This window comes from Hyperolius riggenbachi, chromosome 9, assembly GCF_040937935.1.
Source record: "Hyperolius riggenbachi isolate aHypRig1 chromosome 9, aHypRig1.pri, whole genome shotgun sequence".
In the NCBI taxonomy this organism is placed as follows: Eukaryota; Metazoa; Chordata; class Amphibia; order Anura; family Hyperoliidae; genus Hyperolius; species Hyperolius riggenbachi.
The window spans coordinates 223,875,115-223,890,962 of NC_090654.1; the positions used below are offsets into that span (position 1 = coordinate 223,875,115).

Sequence of the window (15,848 nt, forward strand, 5' to 3'; positions counted from 1 at the left end):
TTTCTCCCGTGTCATCTAACTGCCATGGCAGAAAAGTTCATTTGAAAGCACAGGATGTTCACAATATGTCTGCTTCCATATATCAGGAAGTAGAAACTATGCAGACTTATTGCAGGATTTGTTTCAGCTGTAACAATGTTTTTCTTTAAATGTTGTTATGCTGTTGCATATCTTTTAGAGCAGAGAGGAAATTAAGTTCAGGTCCGCTTAAATTGTTTCAAAAGGAGTGTTTTTTTTTTTTGTTTTTTTTATCGGAGAACCATTTGCTGAGACAGCAGGTTGAGGCTTATGCAGTAATGGCTTTGCTTTTCATTATGTTGCAGAAGTGCTTATTGTGCTGCCTCCGTGGCATCCCTGACCAATATTATGACATCCAACCTGTTTGACGGCACTGCTGAATGGATTGCCAGGTACCGGAATGCTTAGTTCATTTAGATTATTGGAGGATAACCTTGTGCCACGTGCTACTAAGTTGTTGTATTTCTTTTTACTGTTGCTGCAGGTGCCAGTTCTGGGAAGGGGGCATCGGTGGTGTTCCTGGAATGGAAGCACATGGAGGCTATACATTCTGTGGGCTGGCAGCCTTGGTTATACTGAAGAGAGTTCACTTATTAGATCTGAAGAGCTTGCTGGTAGGTGATGTGTATTGTTTACCTTTGTGTTAGTCACCTGATTCAGGCGCTGCAATTGTCCAAAGGCAGTTAATGTGTGAGGCAGTCTGACTATATCCTCCTCTTCATCTTTGCACACTGTACAACCCCACGTTAAAGATAAAAATTCACAAAGAAGTCTCTGCCATCTTAATGATATTTCTATCGCGCTTTTAAGGAACTGTAGACAAAATAACATGATTAAAATTGCTTTTTTTTTCTTTTTTTACAATATTCATTTTATAAATTATTTAGTCATGTTTTCCCATTAAGTCTTTCCTCTCCCTAATTTACTTTCTGAAATGTATCACAGGCAGAAATGTTTTTTAGTAATGGCAGGCAAACTCTGTGGAGTGTTCATTTACTGAGAGTTCTAGAGCCTGGTACACACCTTCAGTTGTGATCAATCACTTACCAATGTTCCCACCTCCTTGTAGCATGAAGGTCAACAGATTTTGAATACTATGAACAGATGGTGTAGGTAAACTCTCATACTACATGGAGGTGGTAAAAATTGGTCAGTGATTGGCCATTCAAAATTGGTTGTGTGCACCAAGCTTTAAAGCAAATCTGTATTTAAAGGAATTATCAGCCCATCCGCTCCCCGATCTACTTACCCGTGGCTTCCTTTAGCTCCTTCCTGGCGACATGTCCCAAGAACGCTTCTCCGCCCATGGCCCAGTGTCCCCGCTGGTACTGAGGCCGACCTCAAGGTCGGCCTCGTACTACGCTAGCGCGAGCGCCACTGTCAATCTCGGCCACTTTGTCTGGCGCAGGCGTAAAACTACTGCTTCTGCGCAGTACATCGTGGACAACATGGACGTGATTGACAGTGGTGCTTGCACAGGTGCTGTACGAGGCTGACCCTGAGGTCATCTTCCGTACCAGTAGGCTGCCTGCTGCGTTGTGGGACATGATGCCGGGAAGGAGCTGGAGGAAGCCTTGGGTAAGTAAATCGGGGAGGGGGGCTGATAATTCCTTTAAGGGGAAAAACAAAATCAATCAGATACCTATTTAGGGGTAATGTTCTGGATTCTAAAGAACCTTCCTGTTCCTCCCTGTGTGTCCTTCTTCCAGCACGGTCATCCCCGTATGACTTTGCCACCTCCAGGAGCCCTTGTAATGCATTGGGAGCGCCCCAAAAGACTCGTGGCTCTGTGCTGCTTGAGCGCACGATCGCGCATGTGCAGTATTGGGCCCGCCTGTCTTCAGGAGTGCTCAAGGACGCAAGTGCTCCTGAAGCCGTCTGAGGGCTCATGGAGGTGTATTTGACCAGTTGGTGGGAGAGCTCTAACGGGGATGACAGCGCTAGAACCAAGACACCGAGAGAGGAACGAGCCTCTTTAGGATCCTCTCTATAGGTAAGTATCTGACTTTTTTTTATTTATTTATTTTTTATTTCCACTCTTGTTTCTTCTTAAAGGCATTACATGCTTCTACAGGAATTTCATAGACTTGTGTAATATCGTGAAGAGGAAGTGTAACATAGGAGTATCATAACTTTGTTACATTCCTTGCCAGGATTTTTTCAAAAAAGATACAGATGAGGTGTTTGGAAAAAAAATGCATATCGCTCTCATATCTGCAGCCACTTTCTTTCTGTACTGCTCAATGTGGACATAAAGCATGGATAATATTCTGTTTTCTTCTAGCGATGGGTTGCGTTTAGACAAATGAAGTTTGAAGGTGGATTTCAAGGTCGCTGTAACAAACTGGTTGATGGCTGCTATTCTTTTTGGCAAGCTGGCCTGATGCCTCTCCTCCACAGAACTTTACATGCTGAAGGTAAGCCTCTCATCTCTATGCCATAACTTTAGTCTGTGGTTGTATTAATGAAGCCAGTATGCCTGTTCCACAGGAAATACGCCTAAACACTGTGTCTGGGTGTAATGCTTTTATCCTGTTTTTCTGTTTAGCTCATATCTGCAACTACAGCCTCGGTTGTATAAAAAAACATGAGCTGATCCCCTCACAAACCGAAAACAGTACTTCCCAAATGACCTATATAAATTTCAAGTATTTATTTAAAAGGGCACTAAAGCAAAAATTATGCTGTTCTGTTATCCCCACATCAGTTTTTTAATATGGAGAGCATACATTTCACCATAGACCTTGTTTTAAAAGAAAAAAGTAGCTGATAACACTATTTCTGCCCTCAGATAAAGCTGAGCTGCATCATTACCATGCTGTTTTCGATGGACTGCACTGCTAGCAGACTCTCTAAGGGCTATTTCAGACGGACGTCTGCGTGGCGTCGCGTTTGGGGGTGTTGCAGCGGCTGCGCGGTCAGGCTTTCAGTAGCCTTCGCGTTCCATTCCGATGCGATCGCGTTTTTTCTTCCCTTAGGGGGACATTAGCCGTCTCGGTTGGCCGCCCCCTGGAAGCTACATGTCGCTTCCAGGGGCAGCTCGAACTCTAGCAAAAATCGGGACCCGAATGCCGCGATTGTGTAAACGCGCGCAAAAGCTTGGTGCAAACGCTCCCATTCACTTGTCAGCTACTTTTTTAACACAAGATCTATGGTGAAATTTATGCTTTCCATATTAAATAACTGATGTGGGGATAAAGGAATAACCATTTTTGCCATAGTGCCCCCTTAATCGGCTCCATACACAGACATAACTGTTTTCTGTGGTGACGGTTCTGAAGAACTGCATGTGGTCCGTTGTATTATTTTACTGATGTGGGTGGCACCCGCTATTGAGATGGAAGTGATTACTTCATCTGCATCGCCAGCATACCCATGGATGAGCGTGATGTGAATGAGACGATATATTGCAGCAAAACAATAGAAACTGTGAGGTTCGAAATAAATGCTTGAAATTTTGCTTGCTGCTTTGTTAAAACTTCTGAATTATTTACACAAACTGAGATGCAAGAGTTATAGGAAGTGCTTTAATCTACACCATACATGTCAAACTCTGGCCCTCCGAGCCATTAAATTTGGCCCTCAAGTGGTTTACCCACTTTACATTATGTTTGGCCCACTCTAGACCACCAGGGAAGCTATATTGGAGAAGCCCTAGAACACCAGGGAAGCCATATGGGGGATATGAGGACATAACTAAACACTAGGGAACTGTATAGGGGAGGGTGGGGGCCTCTAGACAACAACGAACTGTATAGGGGAGGGAGGACCACTAGACAACAGGGAACTGTATAGGGGCAGGAGGGGGCCATTAGACACCTGGGAACTTTATAAGGGAGGAAGGTGGCCAGTAGACATTGAGGTTGGCCCGCAAAGAGGTATCAGAGTACAACTTCGGCCCACTTTGTATTTGAGTTTGACACTCATGCTCTACACCAAACTGTACTCCATCAAGTTTTCTTTACTAAGGGCCCGTTTCCACTATCGCGAATCCGCATGCGTTGCCCGCATGCGGATTCGCACAGTCAGTACAAGTGGATGGGACTGTTTCCACTTGTGCGTTTCCCCGCACGTTTTTCTGTGCAGGAAAAATCTGCAGGGTAGGGCCCTCAGAATTCGCCTGCGTGTGGAATGCAGGCGAATCGCACGCAATGTATTTAATAGGGAAATCGCATGCGGTTTCCCCATGCGTTTTTTGCCGCGATTTCGCATGCGATTTCGCATAGGTATTAATGTTAATTTACACAGGCAGTGACATGGTTAATTTCGCATACAGCACCCGCATGCGATTTGCCTCCGGTGATTCGCCGGCGATTCCGCAACGCTATAGTGGAAACGGGCCCTCAAGAGTTCTAGTTGTTAGTTTATGTACCTTGCACCTTTTTGTTTAGCTGCAGCATAAAGGTGTCCATACATTGTTCAATTTGCTACCAGATCGATCATTAGATAGATCTCCCTTTGATTGAATCAGAAAGGGATCTATTGCCTGGCCATATACTGTGTGGTGATTTTCAATAGATTTCAACATGAATCCTCCTGCTTGCCCCCTCAATAGTGTTTGTGTCCTGGAGGAGGTCAATATTCACTCCAATATGCACTTGGGAATCACCCGACAGGGTCTGTCGGTCGTAGCGATATCAATTGTCATTATCTCCTCGCACCCAATCAAGCCCTCGCAACCAAAGTTTTTCATTCACAATTGATCATTAAAACTGATTTTGCCCAAAAATCGATCGAAAGATCGATTGGGGGGCCATTTTGTGGTACGGATTCTCCTTCAATTCCATAAAATTATTGGATCGAATCAGTAGATCAGCCTGCCGAATTGGGTAATGTATGGGCACCCTTAAGGTGGCCACACACCATACAATTGATTTTAAATATCTGTTCAATTTAAGAATTGCAATACATTTTTCTGACTAACATTTCAAAAATAGGACCAATGTACACCACACACACGCACACACGCACGCACGCACACACGCACGCACACACACACACACGCACACACACACACACACACACACACACACACACACATTTAATTTTTCCCCAATTATGATAAAAATGATTGGAAACTCAGAGAAAATTGCTAGGGTGTGTGTATATCAATAAATTTACACTCTAACACACACCATACAACCTTTAGAAAAATTTCTAGCATTCCGGATCGATAAAAAATAGGAAATCCCAGATTTTTGCAGTTGAATGAAAAAAAGGCCAATTTTTTTTCAGGAAATCCGATGATATTTATTGAATTGCTGTAAAATCGGATCATTTTATTGTATTGTGTGTGGCCATCTTTAACCCATTCGCGTTCCGTCGTTTTCACTTGAGAAATGTTCACCTCCCATTCATTAGCCTATAACTTTATCACTACTTATCACAATGAACTAATCTATATCTTGTTTTTTCCGCCCCCAATTAGGCTTTCTTTGGGGGTTACATTTTGCTAAGAGCCACTTTACTGTAAATGCATTTTAACAGGAAGAATAAGAAAAAAACAGGAAAAAATTGATTTTCTCAGTTTTCAGCCATTATAGTTTTAAAATAATACATGCCTCCATAATTAAAACTCACGTATTGTATTTGCCCATGTGTCCCGGTTATTACACCGTTAAAATTATGTCCCTATCACAATGTATGGCAACAATATTTTATTTGGAAATAAAGGTGCATCTTTTCCGTTTTGCATCTATCACTATTTACAAGTTTAAAATAAAAAAAAAAATATAGAAATATTTCATCTTTACATTGATATTTAAAAAGTTTAGACCCTTAGGTAAATATTTACATTTTTTTTTTTATTGTAATGGTTTTTTTTTTATATTAAACATTTTGAGTAGTTTTGGGAGGGTGGGATGTAAACAATAGGTTTATAATGTAAATGTGTGTTTTTTATTTATTTTACCTTTTAGTTGTAGTTTTACTTTTTGGCCACAAGATGGCGGCCATGAGTTTTACATGACGTCACTCTAAGCGTAACACACGCTTGGAGGGACGCATGGGGGAGGTAACAGCCAGAAAAGGCGCAGCTTCCGAGAGAAGCTGTCGCTTTTTCAGCGGGGAAGAGGAATCAGTGATCGGGCACCATAGCCCGATTCACTGATTGCCTGGCTAACGAACCGCGGGCCGGGAGCGCGCATGGTTCCTGGACGTAGTTTCTACTTCTAGGAACCAAAATAGGTTGATGATGAAACGCATGAAGAGATATATTCCATTATCCCTCATCTACACTTTGCCACTGCTATACATTATTATACATTATTGCATGTGGTTGGCAGGAATATTTGCTCTGCAAGACAGAAATAAACAATGGCTCCCATTCATGAAGCTGTGTGCGGTAAACAGAAATTCTACAGTAAGTCACCGTTAGTGGTAATTTTAGGTTTTGTTTTTTGTTGTTTTTTTTGTTTCAACCCATAGAAAAATGACCAAATGCGGGTTTGGTTGGTATCCGTGCGGTATGCATCACCTAAAAGGTTAAATATATGATAACCTGCTGATAAAATCCTCAAGTTGCGGTCATTTACCGTGTAAAACCTCAAGTCATGGTGCATTGTGGGTAGGGTTGCGAGGGTTTATAGTTACATGATAAAAGTCCTTACGTAGGAAATGCAGGGCAATGAGCAATTTCACCATACCTGATGCAGGTCTGCCATGTTTTTCCCTCTACTTGTGGACCTATGAGTTGATATAGTTCAAAAATTAATTCTCTGCTCAGTTGAAATTTCACAGCTACATCTGTGTCAGAGAAGCTGTCTAATTCAGTTTGTGGCCTACATACCCTAGGTGCTATCAGCATCAACCTTCTATCCCTCCTTCTCTGCGTCTTAAAGGGAAGGTCCAAGCAAAATAAAAAATGGAGTTTCACTTACCTGGGGCTTCTACCAGCCCCATGCAGCCACCCTGTGCCCTCGTAGTCACTCACTGCTGCTCCAGTCCCCCGCTGGCAACTTGCCGACCTCTGAGGTCGGCGGGACGCATTGCGTACATTTTTACGCATTCCCGCTAGTGCAGGAACATTAACACATACATTTTTACGCATTACTGGTTCAATGCGTAAAAATGTAATCCTTGAACCAGTAATGCGTAAAAATGTATGTTAGTGTTCCTGCACTAGCGGGAATGTGTAAAAATGTATTCAATGCGGCCTGCCGGCCTCAGAGGTCGGCAAGCTGCCAGCGGGGGACTGGAGCAGGAGTAATGAGTGACTACGAGGGCACAGGATGGCTGCATGGGGCTGGTAGAAGCCCCAGGTAAGTGAAACTCCTTTTTTTATTTTGCTTGAACCTTCCCTTTGAGGAATTCCAGCATGCTCAATGCTAAGGGCTCAATTTTTTTTGTCAAATCTGACATGCAGTGAGCAGTGCCAAAAATTAGAATCGCTTTTTATTTGGCAAGTACGATGATGCCGCACTTGGAATTGCTTGTGATTCACATGACATAGGCAACAAGTACTCAAGACATTAACAGCTTTACAGAGCCCGAAACACGGGCAGATTGCACAACAATCTTGCATTCAAAACAGATGCAGAAAATGGAGGACATTAGCTTCCAAAACAGTTTGCGCATAGATTGTTCAGTACTAGACTCTTCCATGACGTTGACATGCCCTCACAAAAGAGACCTAACCACTATTAAAACAAAGGGTAAACCTGGGACTGCTAGCCATAAATGGACTACACATTTTTTAAAGAACAGCAAAAAAATTGACAGCGCTCCTAATCAGGCTAAAACGAAACCAACAGAGGGTGCAGCGCTTCTTAGGCCCGGTTCACACTTGCGGTTTAGTAAAAACCGCACCGGATGTCCGGACCGCACCGTATCCGGGCCGGACCTGATCCGTACGGTTCCTATCCGGATCCGGTCCGTTTGCATCCGGTTTCCGTGCGGTGTGAACACGGTTGCGGTCCGGATCCGGTTTCTTAAGAAGATAACATCCTTTTAATTACCTGGGGTCTGGGAGGTCAGCAGAAGGGTCTGGGGTCATTGTTGGAGACAGGTGGACGTGTGGAGACCATCCGTGGATACAGAGACTGCAGTTGGGACCATGGATCCAGGCATTTACTCGTAAACCTGGGAATTCTCTCTGTTGTTACCTGGGAATTCTCTCTGTTGTTCGCCTCCTTCAGCAGACATGTTGCTGGCAAAAAGAGCTCCAGCATGAAATCGCTGCTGCCCCACTCTTCGCTGGGCCCATGTGGTCCCCATCCAAAATGCATAGGAAGTGGGGTAGAACGTCCGGTTTTTGTAGCCAGTGTGTTGTGCGCTCTCCGGCTCTCATTGCTTTGTATTGGCCGGATGGTGCAGTCCGGCTCCGCTCCGGATACGGCTGCCGGAGGAGCCGGACCAAAAAATAGCGCATGTTGGAACGGACGCCGGAGTCCGGATCCGGCCCGGATTCGGTCCGGCAGAACGGACGCATGTGAACGGACGCATAGGCTTTCATTGCCATGCCGTGCGTCCGTTCCGTCCGTTCTGAAAGCGGTCCGGCTCCGGCACGGCGATTCCGGACGGCCACCGCTAATGTGAACCGGGCCTTAGGGACTTAAATACACACCTTGAATACAAATCAGATGCAAACTATACACTAAATCCTAATCTAGATACATTGAATGCAGACTGATACACATAACTGTAGCTAGCCAGGAGGGACAGTTTAAACCTGTCCCTACTGTTGCACCAGCATACCAGACGATAACTGAGGAGCAAAGGATAGATTCCGTAGTAGCTGCTCAACCGTTCCCACGGCATACCACACGTTTTCAGTGGGCGCAGGAAAAATAGCCACTGCTGTGCCGCCTTCTGATTTTTTGCAAGTGTTTTGTCTCCATCTGAGGTCACTAGTTAAGGTTTGGCATTTAACAAATAAGGTAACGCTTTATGAATGGAAGCCAATGCGTCGAATGTAACAACCAATCAGTAAGGCCTTGTTCACATCTAAAATCGAAATCGCTGACTCAAGCATTTTCTATTTATTTTTTGCACAATTTTTTTCAACCTGCACGCTGAGATAAAATATAGAGATAGAGATATAGAAATAGATATAGAGATATATTATATTTTTTATAAAGCGCTTTTCTAGGCACTTTTGCAGAGCTGTTTTTTCACTTAGACTTCATTCAGGAAGTGAACTTTCACCTGGTAATGAATAAATATTTATTCATGAAAGCGCTGGGGAAATCGCTATACAAAGCGCTTTTTCGACCGCTTTGCGATTTCCCTATACCTTCCATTGAGGCAAATCGCCCCAAAACCAGTACAGGCATACAGGCAGCGCTTTTAGTGAGCAGATCGGAATCTAACCGCTCAGATGTGAACTCTCTCATAGGGAATCACTGCACAAGCGCTTTTAGGGCGATTTGAAAAATCACCAGCGCTTAAAAAAAGGCGAAAACGCCCTTAGTGTGAACAAGCCCCAACACCCATTCAGCATTAATGTTTGACTTGATTTGTAAATGACTACTACAAGTTCCTGTACATTCTTTTGCTTCCCTGAATCTGCCTATTTCTGTCATTGATTTTGCAGGAGATCCGGCTCTGAGCTTGACTAACTGGATGTTTGACCAGCAAGCGCTCCAGGAATACATTCTCTTGTGCTGCCAGTCTCCTACTGGTGGGCTATTGGATAAACCTGGCAAGTAAGTGCTGCTGTCCTGTCAATATTCCCGTCACAGAGAGCTGCCAGCTTTACTCTTGATTAAATGTATTTTCTTGTTTTCTGTGTAGATCAAAAGACTTCTATCACACCTGCTATTGTTTGAGTGGGCTCTCTATAGCACAGCATTATGGAAGTGGGGAAATGCTCCAAGAAACTGTTGTAGGATCTCCAGATAACCTTTTGGTAAGTAGGACAATATATCATGAAGTTCTTGATAAGGGTGACACATGCCAGGGTGGTCTGATATAGCACAAGAAAACCTGCAGCTTATTCATTGAAGTCAAATTTACTATATCCTGGTCTGGCACACATAAAGCAAGAGAGCAGCTGAGTGCAGAGTTCACAAGAGGAAGCATTTTCATCACCAATGGTCATTTTTCAGCATTCTGCTTTGGAGAAACTTGAAATATTGTTGCTGCACTTCACAAAAATCTGCTAGTTCATTAACACAAACGCCAGTGGTGGCATGCTCTACCATAGACAAACTAAGTTAACGATCAATTTTAAATCCTTTAATGGCGCTCAATATTCACACATTCAAGACCTGCCCTCTGCTTCAACCCCAGTGAGCACTCTCCACTGTAAACCACACCTCAAATATAAAAACAATATAGTGCAGACTATTTAGGACCAGATTTATCACCCTGTGACTTTCCACAACATGTATCAGGCATGTGAGAGAGTAAAGGGGGAAACCACAGTCTCAGGCTCTGCTCCATATACCCCCTGCTCACCACAAGATGTCTTGCAAAATTGCTTTGTGAATCACGGTGGCGTAGTGGTTAGCGCTCTCGCCTTGCAGTACTGGTTCCCCGGTTCGAATCCCAGCCAGGGCACTATCTGCAAGGATTTTGTATGTTCTTCCCGTGTCTGCGTGGGACACTCTGGTTTCCTCCCACATCCCAAAAACATACAGATAAGTTAATTGGCTTCCCCCTAAATTGGCCCTAGATTACCATACATACATACATACATACATACATACATACGACTATGGTAGAGACTAGATTGTGAGCTCCTCTGAGGAACAGTGACAAGACCATATACTCTGTACAGCGCTGCATAATATGTTGGCGCTATATAAATACAAAAATAAATAAATACAGCTGATTTCAAGACTTCACTCTGCATTAACTCAAGCATAGCGCAGTGTAAAACCTACTATTTAGTAAAATATTTAAAAAGTAATGCCTGTATATCAAGGTAAATTAAAACAGCAGATAGAGATGGTCACCAACTCCTTGACCTGCAGGCAGTTCTGCATTGTATTTTGCAGTGTTTGTAATTTTATTAGACCTCTAGCACTCCTGGGGTACTGAACATTACAGTCATACATTATTCTTTTCCCCATAACAGAAGCCTACCCATCCTGTGTACAACATCGGTCCAGATAAGGTGGCTCGTGCCATCATGTATTTTATGCGGAAAGACATCCCAGATGTGACAAACTCCAGCACAGACTAACCTATAGCGATGAAGTATGAGCTCCCCCTGCACTTACTGTGGTGCGTCCAGCTGTATTGGCCACAAGATACAACCTGGAAGAAGCCATGCGGAACACTCTATAAAGGGCTGTACAGTGTCTTATGACTTACCGTGTCCTGTGTGATGCTTACAGAAGAGGACAGACCTTTCTAATAGTGAATCAATGGTAATCGTAACCCAAGACCTTTTCCTTTTAATACATATTAAACATAAGCACTTCTGAAACTTGAAACCATGTCTGGCCCGGAATGCCTATAGTACAATATGAATAGAGGAAGACTTGTGCAGAAATCAGAATATGGAGTTATGCTTGGCACGCAGTTAACTGTCGCTATAGCAACTGTTGGCCTCTGAGTGTTGTGGGCAATGTGGTCCATTAGCTTCTAGTACTTTGTAAACCAAATATCATGTTTATAATGGGAAAAGTAAAAATGTACATATGTTAATTCTACTGTAAATACCTGTTCTGTATGCAGAACTTTGTAGTATTTATGGTGCTTGCTAAACTTGAATGGATTTGCTATGTGCAAGTCTTGATGATTTTTTTTTTTTTTTTGGAAGCAACCATATTCTCAGAGGTGGAGGGGTGTTTGCTGTGCCTTTGGCTGGGAGGGAACATCGATCTGACCATTTATTAAGTTGACTCCAAGCCCTGCACTTTGAAATAGTCTTCACATGTAAATTATCCAAAGTGAAGTAGATAGAACCTGCTCACAGCAATCCAACGTTCAGCTTTGATGGTGTGAAGAAAAAAAACTAGTAAAGTCTGGTCATGTGATTGCTTACTATGTTGACTCTTGGTAAATTATGTGTAGCCTAGCTTTCTCTGCCTGCTCAAACCTGCTGCACACGGTCACTGGTCTAATCCCCTTCTATTTCCCACACACCCACTGAGTACTGCAGCATATGCTGGACAGTGTCCTCCTTGTGTGCTTCACATTGTGACAGGACGATTTGAATGCAAGCAGAAGCAAAAGGCTTGAGCAAGCAGAGAAAGCTAGGCTAGAGATTTCTTGTTGGTCAACTGAGTAGGAGGTCATCAGTTGGCATGATCACGTGAGGGTTCCGTTAGAATGAACTGCATTTCTATCGCAGACAAACTCCTGATTGCTGTAAGCTGATTCTATCCCAATTTTAGCTACGCTACATGTGGAGATTGAATCATTGTAGGTTTTGGGTCCAATTGAATAGAAACGTGGTAGAGCAGATGCACAACTGGTTAGGAAGGAGCTGTAGAGGTGAAGTCCACAGAACTGAGAAAAAGTAAGCTTAATAGTAGCCTAACGCTTGTCAGAGCTACCCGTTAAGTGCACTCGTGCCTAAGCACGAGGTCCTGGTTGGCTGTCCAGCCAGTTGCAAGAGAGGCTCAGGTACTCAGTAAGCAATGGCCAGGTCCATGGGACCAGTGGCCCTGAACAGCACTGTGACTATAAAAAGTGCTTACATTTTTCTTTTGTACAATTTCTACAATATTGAAAGGAAGAGAGCATGTCATTTGATAGTTTTGTGTCGCATAAGGAAGTAAAGTCATAGCTCTGTTGTGCATTAAGCTGCACGTATGTATAAGGTGACTGCTATCTGCTTTGGCTGAATGTGGGGGTGAGGGCTAGGGGAGGGCAACTGTAAAGACTAGACACTCTGCTCTAGTTGCTGCTGTACCCTAGAGAGTGATTTGGATATTATGTGCCTACTGCTGGCTTCACGTGTCTACATAGGCACAGCTAAGCCAGTTTACTAACTGTGGCTTTTAAACCACTGCGGATAAATAATTTTACAGAACGTATTTGAGCAAGAAATATATTTTAAAATAGAAGTGCAGAATAGCTGTGAAATAGAAATCAAAACTTGTCCTTTGTGAAGAGTACTTGTAAAGGGTGCAGACAAGTAACAAAGAATATCCATCAGGCCCCAAGCAATCTGTCAGTACATCTAAAAGTGGCCACACATGGTGGCTGACTGACCATCCGATTCAATTATTATAGTCTGATGAAAATAGGAGCCACCAAGTGCATGCCCGACAATGCGACCAATTTTGGGCCAAAATTGGTTATATTAATCGATCGGACATGCTGCAAGATGTAGGGTCAAACGGTGGGCGAAATTAGGATGAGGGATAAAAACTTTGGCGCTGTCCCTCCCCCGGGCAAGCTATACATTAACTGTCCGTGGCCTCTGCTGGGCCCAGACACACTCCTTGCTCCATACATGTGCCCTATGTGGTTGCCAAGTAACGGGGGGCGTGGTGTGGGATGTCGCACACGTGCCCACGTTTGCCAGCAGCCACCTGGGGCATGTGTATGGAGCAAGGAGTGTGCCTGAGGCCAGCGGAGGACAAGCAGCAAACAGATAATATATAACGCTGGGCACCAGGGGAGGCAAGGCGGTGGATGTGGTGCACAGGTCAATTCCGGACCAACTTCAGCATGAAATTGATTGTGAATCGGCCTGCGGTGTCTGGGCAGCTAACCAATCTCTCTCTAATCAGATCAGATTAGAGATAAATTTGTATTTTGTTTGAATCTGCCCTTCATTGCTGGATTGTATGGCTAACTTAAAAGTGATGTGCAGGTACTTTGCAGGAAACCGAGGGGATTCTTCCTCTACTACACATTCATTATGCACAATCTGAACCAGGTTCATGGGTGATGGACAACATCTCAGTGGATTTACAATAGCTCTGTGGGGAATGCATATGCATAGTACTACTGTATAACTCAATTTGTAGTTAATAACCTGTCAAATTAATTTCATGTGCAAAGAGTTTGAGAAGAACTTTTTCCTTTATGTACAGTTTGTTTATTAGGAATTGGAACATTTTTTATGACTGTCTTTGGGTACCTGAAAATTGCTTTGACTTCAACTCCACAGTCCTGTTAGTTGGGGTGGTAGGGGCCACTTACATTCAGGCTTTGTCTGCAGGAATATTAACATCTGATTTCCAGCCTAAGATATCAGTAAACCAGTCGTGCCACAAAGAGCAGTGTCTACACAGTGAGCCTGAAGTTTAGGATACGTCCTACATATACAGGGGTTGGACAAAATAAGGGAAATGCCTAACATTTTTGCATCATAATCTTTAAACATGTTTTAAGCAATCAAAATTTGACATGTTAATTTTTTTTTTGTTATTTGATGTTTAATTAAAATAATTTTTTTATAGATCTTTAAACAAAGGTTGGTTATAATTTATAAAAATGGCAGATCTCTTACTTTCAAAGAGGTCAAATTGTTGGTGCTCGTATGGCAGGTGCTACTGTAACAGAAACTGCCCGAATGCTTAACATTTCAAGAGGTACTGTCTCAAAAGTAATGACTGCCTTTGAAAGAGAAGGAAAAACGTCCTCAGCAAAGCAGTTGTGGCCGAAAGTTGAAGTTGTCTGAGAGAGACAGTCGGACTCTAAATCGAATTGTTAGAAAAGCTTGCAAGACCACGGCTCCTAAAATCACTGCAGAGCTGAATGAACACCTACAGAACCTAGTTTCCACATAAAAACTATTAGTTGGGAGCTGCACAAATCTGGATTCCATGGAAGAACTGCAATTTGAGAGCAGAAGTTTTCTAAGACAAATGTTTCAAAGCGTTTAGTGTGTTGTAGAAACCACCAGAATTGGTCCCTCGAGCAGTGGAAAAATGTGATTTTCTTTGACAAATCGTTTTACCTCATTTCCGGCCGAGTGTATGTTCGGAGACTGCCAAAAGAAGCATTTCATCCAGACTAAAACATGGAGGAGGTTGTGTGATGATCTGGGGTGCTATTTCTTGGAAATCCACCGAGCCAATGATTTCCTTTCATGGAAGAGTTAACAGCCGAAACTATTTAAGAATTTTGGGAGATCAAGTTCATCCTATGGTTTAAGAACTGTTGCTGGATGGGAATGCTATCTTTCAAGATAATGCCCCAATCCATACAGCTAGAATTGTTTAAGAATGGCACGTGGAATATTCTAATGAAGTTGGATCATCTCATCTGACCACCGCAAGCCCCAGATCTCAACATTATTGAGCATTTATGGTCGTTGTTAACGATTCAAGTAAAAAGTTGATTTCCACCTCCATCGTCTCTAAAAGAACTGGGGGGGGGGGGGGTGTTTTAACTGAAGAATGAGCTAAAATTCCTTTGGAAACAATTCACAATTTGTATGAAACAATACCTCAGAGAATTGAAGCTGTAATTGCTGCAAAAGGTGGACCAACACCATATTTAAATACAGGTCATCCCTGACTTCTGAATGGCATGGAATCAGTGTCTCCATGGGAACAAACCCAAATATTTTTTGAAATTGGACTTATAGTTTTTGAGAAAATAAACCATGGCTTTTAAACTTGTTTAATCATGTACAGAGGGCATCTGTTACACTGGAGGTACAGGGGACAGAGATAGCAGTGTGCCGACTTAAAGAGAACCCGAGGTGGGTTTGAAGAATATTATCTGCATACAGAGGCTGGATCTGCCTATACAGCCCAGCCTCTGTTGCCATCCCAAACCCCCTCTAAGGTCCCCCTGCAATCCCTCATAAATCACAGCCACGCTGCTGACAAACAGCTTGTCAGAGCTGGCTGTGTTTATCTCTATAGTGTCAGTCTGCTGCTCTCCCCACCTCCTGCAGAACTCCAGTCCCCGCCTACATCCCTTCCCTCCCTGCTGATTGGAGGGAAGAGATGGGGGCAGGGACCGGAGCT

The 15,848-nt window shown here is 43.3% G+C and overlaps 1 protein-coding gene across 1 annotated transcript in view; it reads left to right on the forward strand.

Moving 5' to 3' along the window:
• Positions 1-11,399, forward strand: part of FNTB (farnesyltransferase, CAAX box, subunit beta) — a 45,411-nt gene extending 34,012 nt beyond the window's left edge. Inside the window, exons 7-12 of the mRNA XM_068254042.1 lie at positions 324-410; positions 503-632; positions 2,303-2,435; positions 9,551-9,662; positions 9,751-9,865; positions 11,039-11,399. Of these exons, the coding sequence (XP_068110143.1) occupies positions 324-410; positions 503-632; positions 2,303-2,435; positions 9,551-9,662; positions 9,751-9,865; positions 11,039-11,146 (685 nt within the window). The 3' untranslated portion in view covers positions 11,147-11,399. The remainder of the gene's footprint in view (positions 1-323; positions 411-502; positions 633-2,302; positions 2,436-9,550; positions 9,663-9,750; positions 9,866-11,038) is intronic.
• Positions 11,400-15,848: the final 4,449 nt, after the last annotated feature.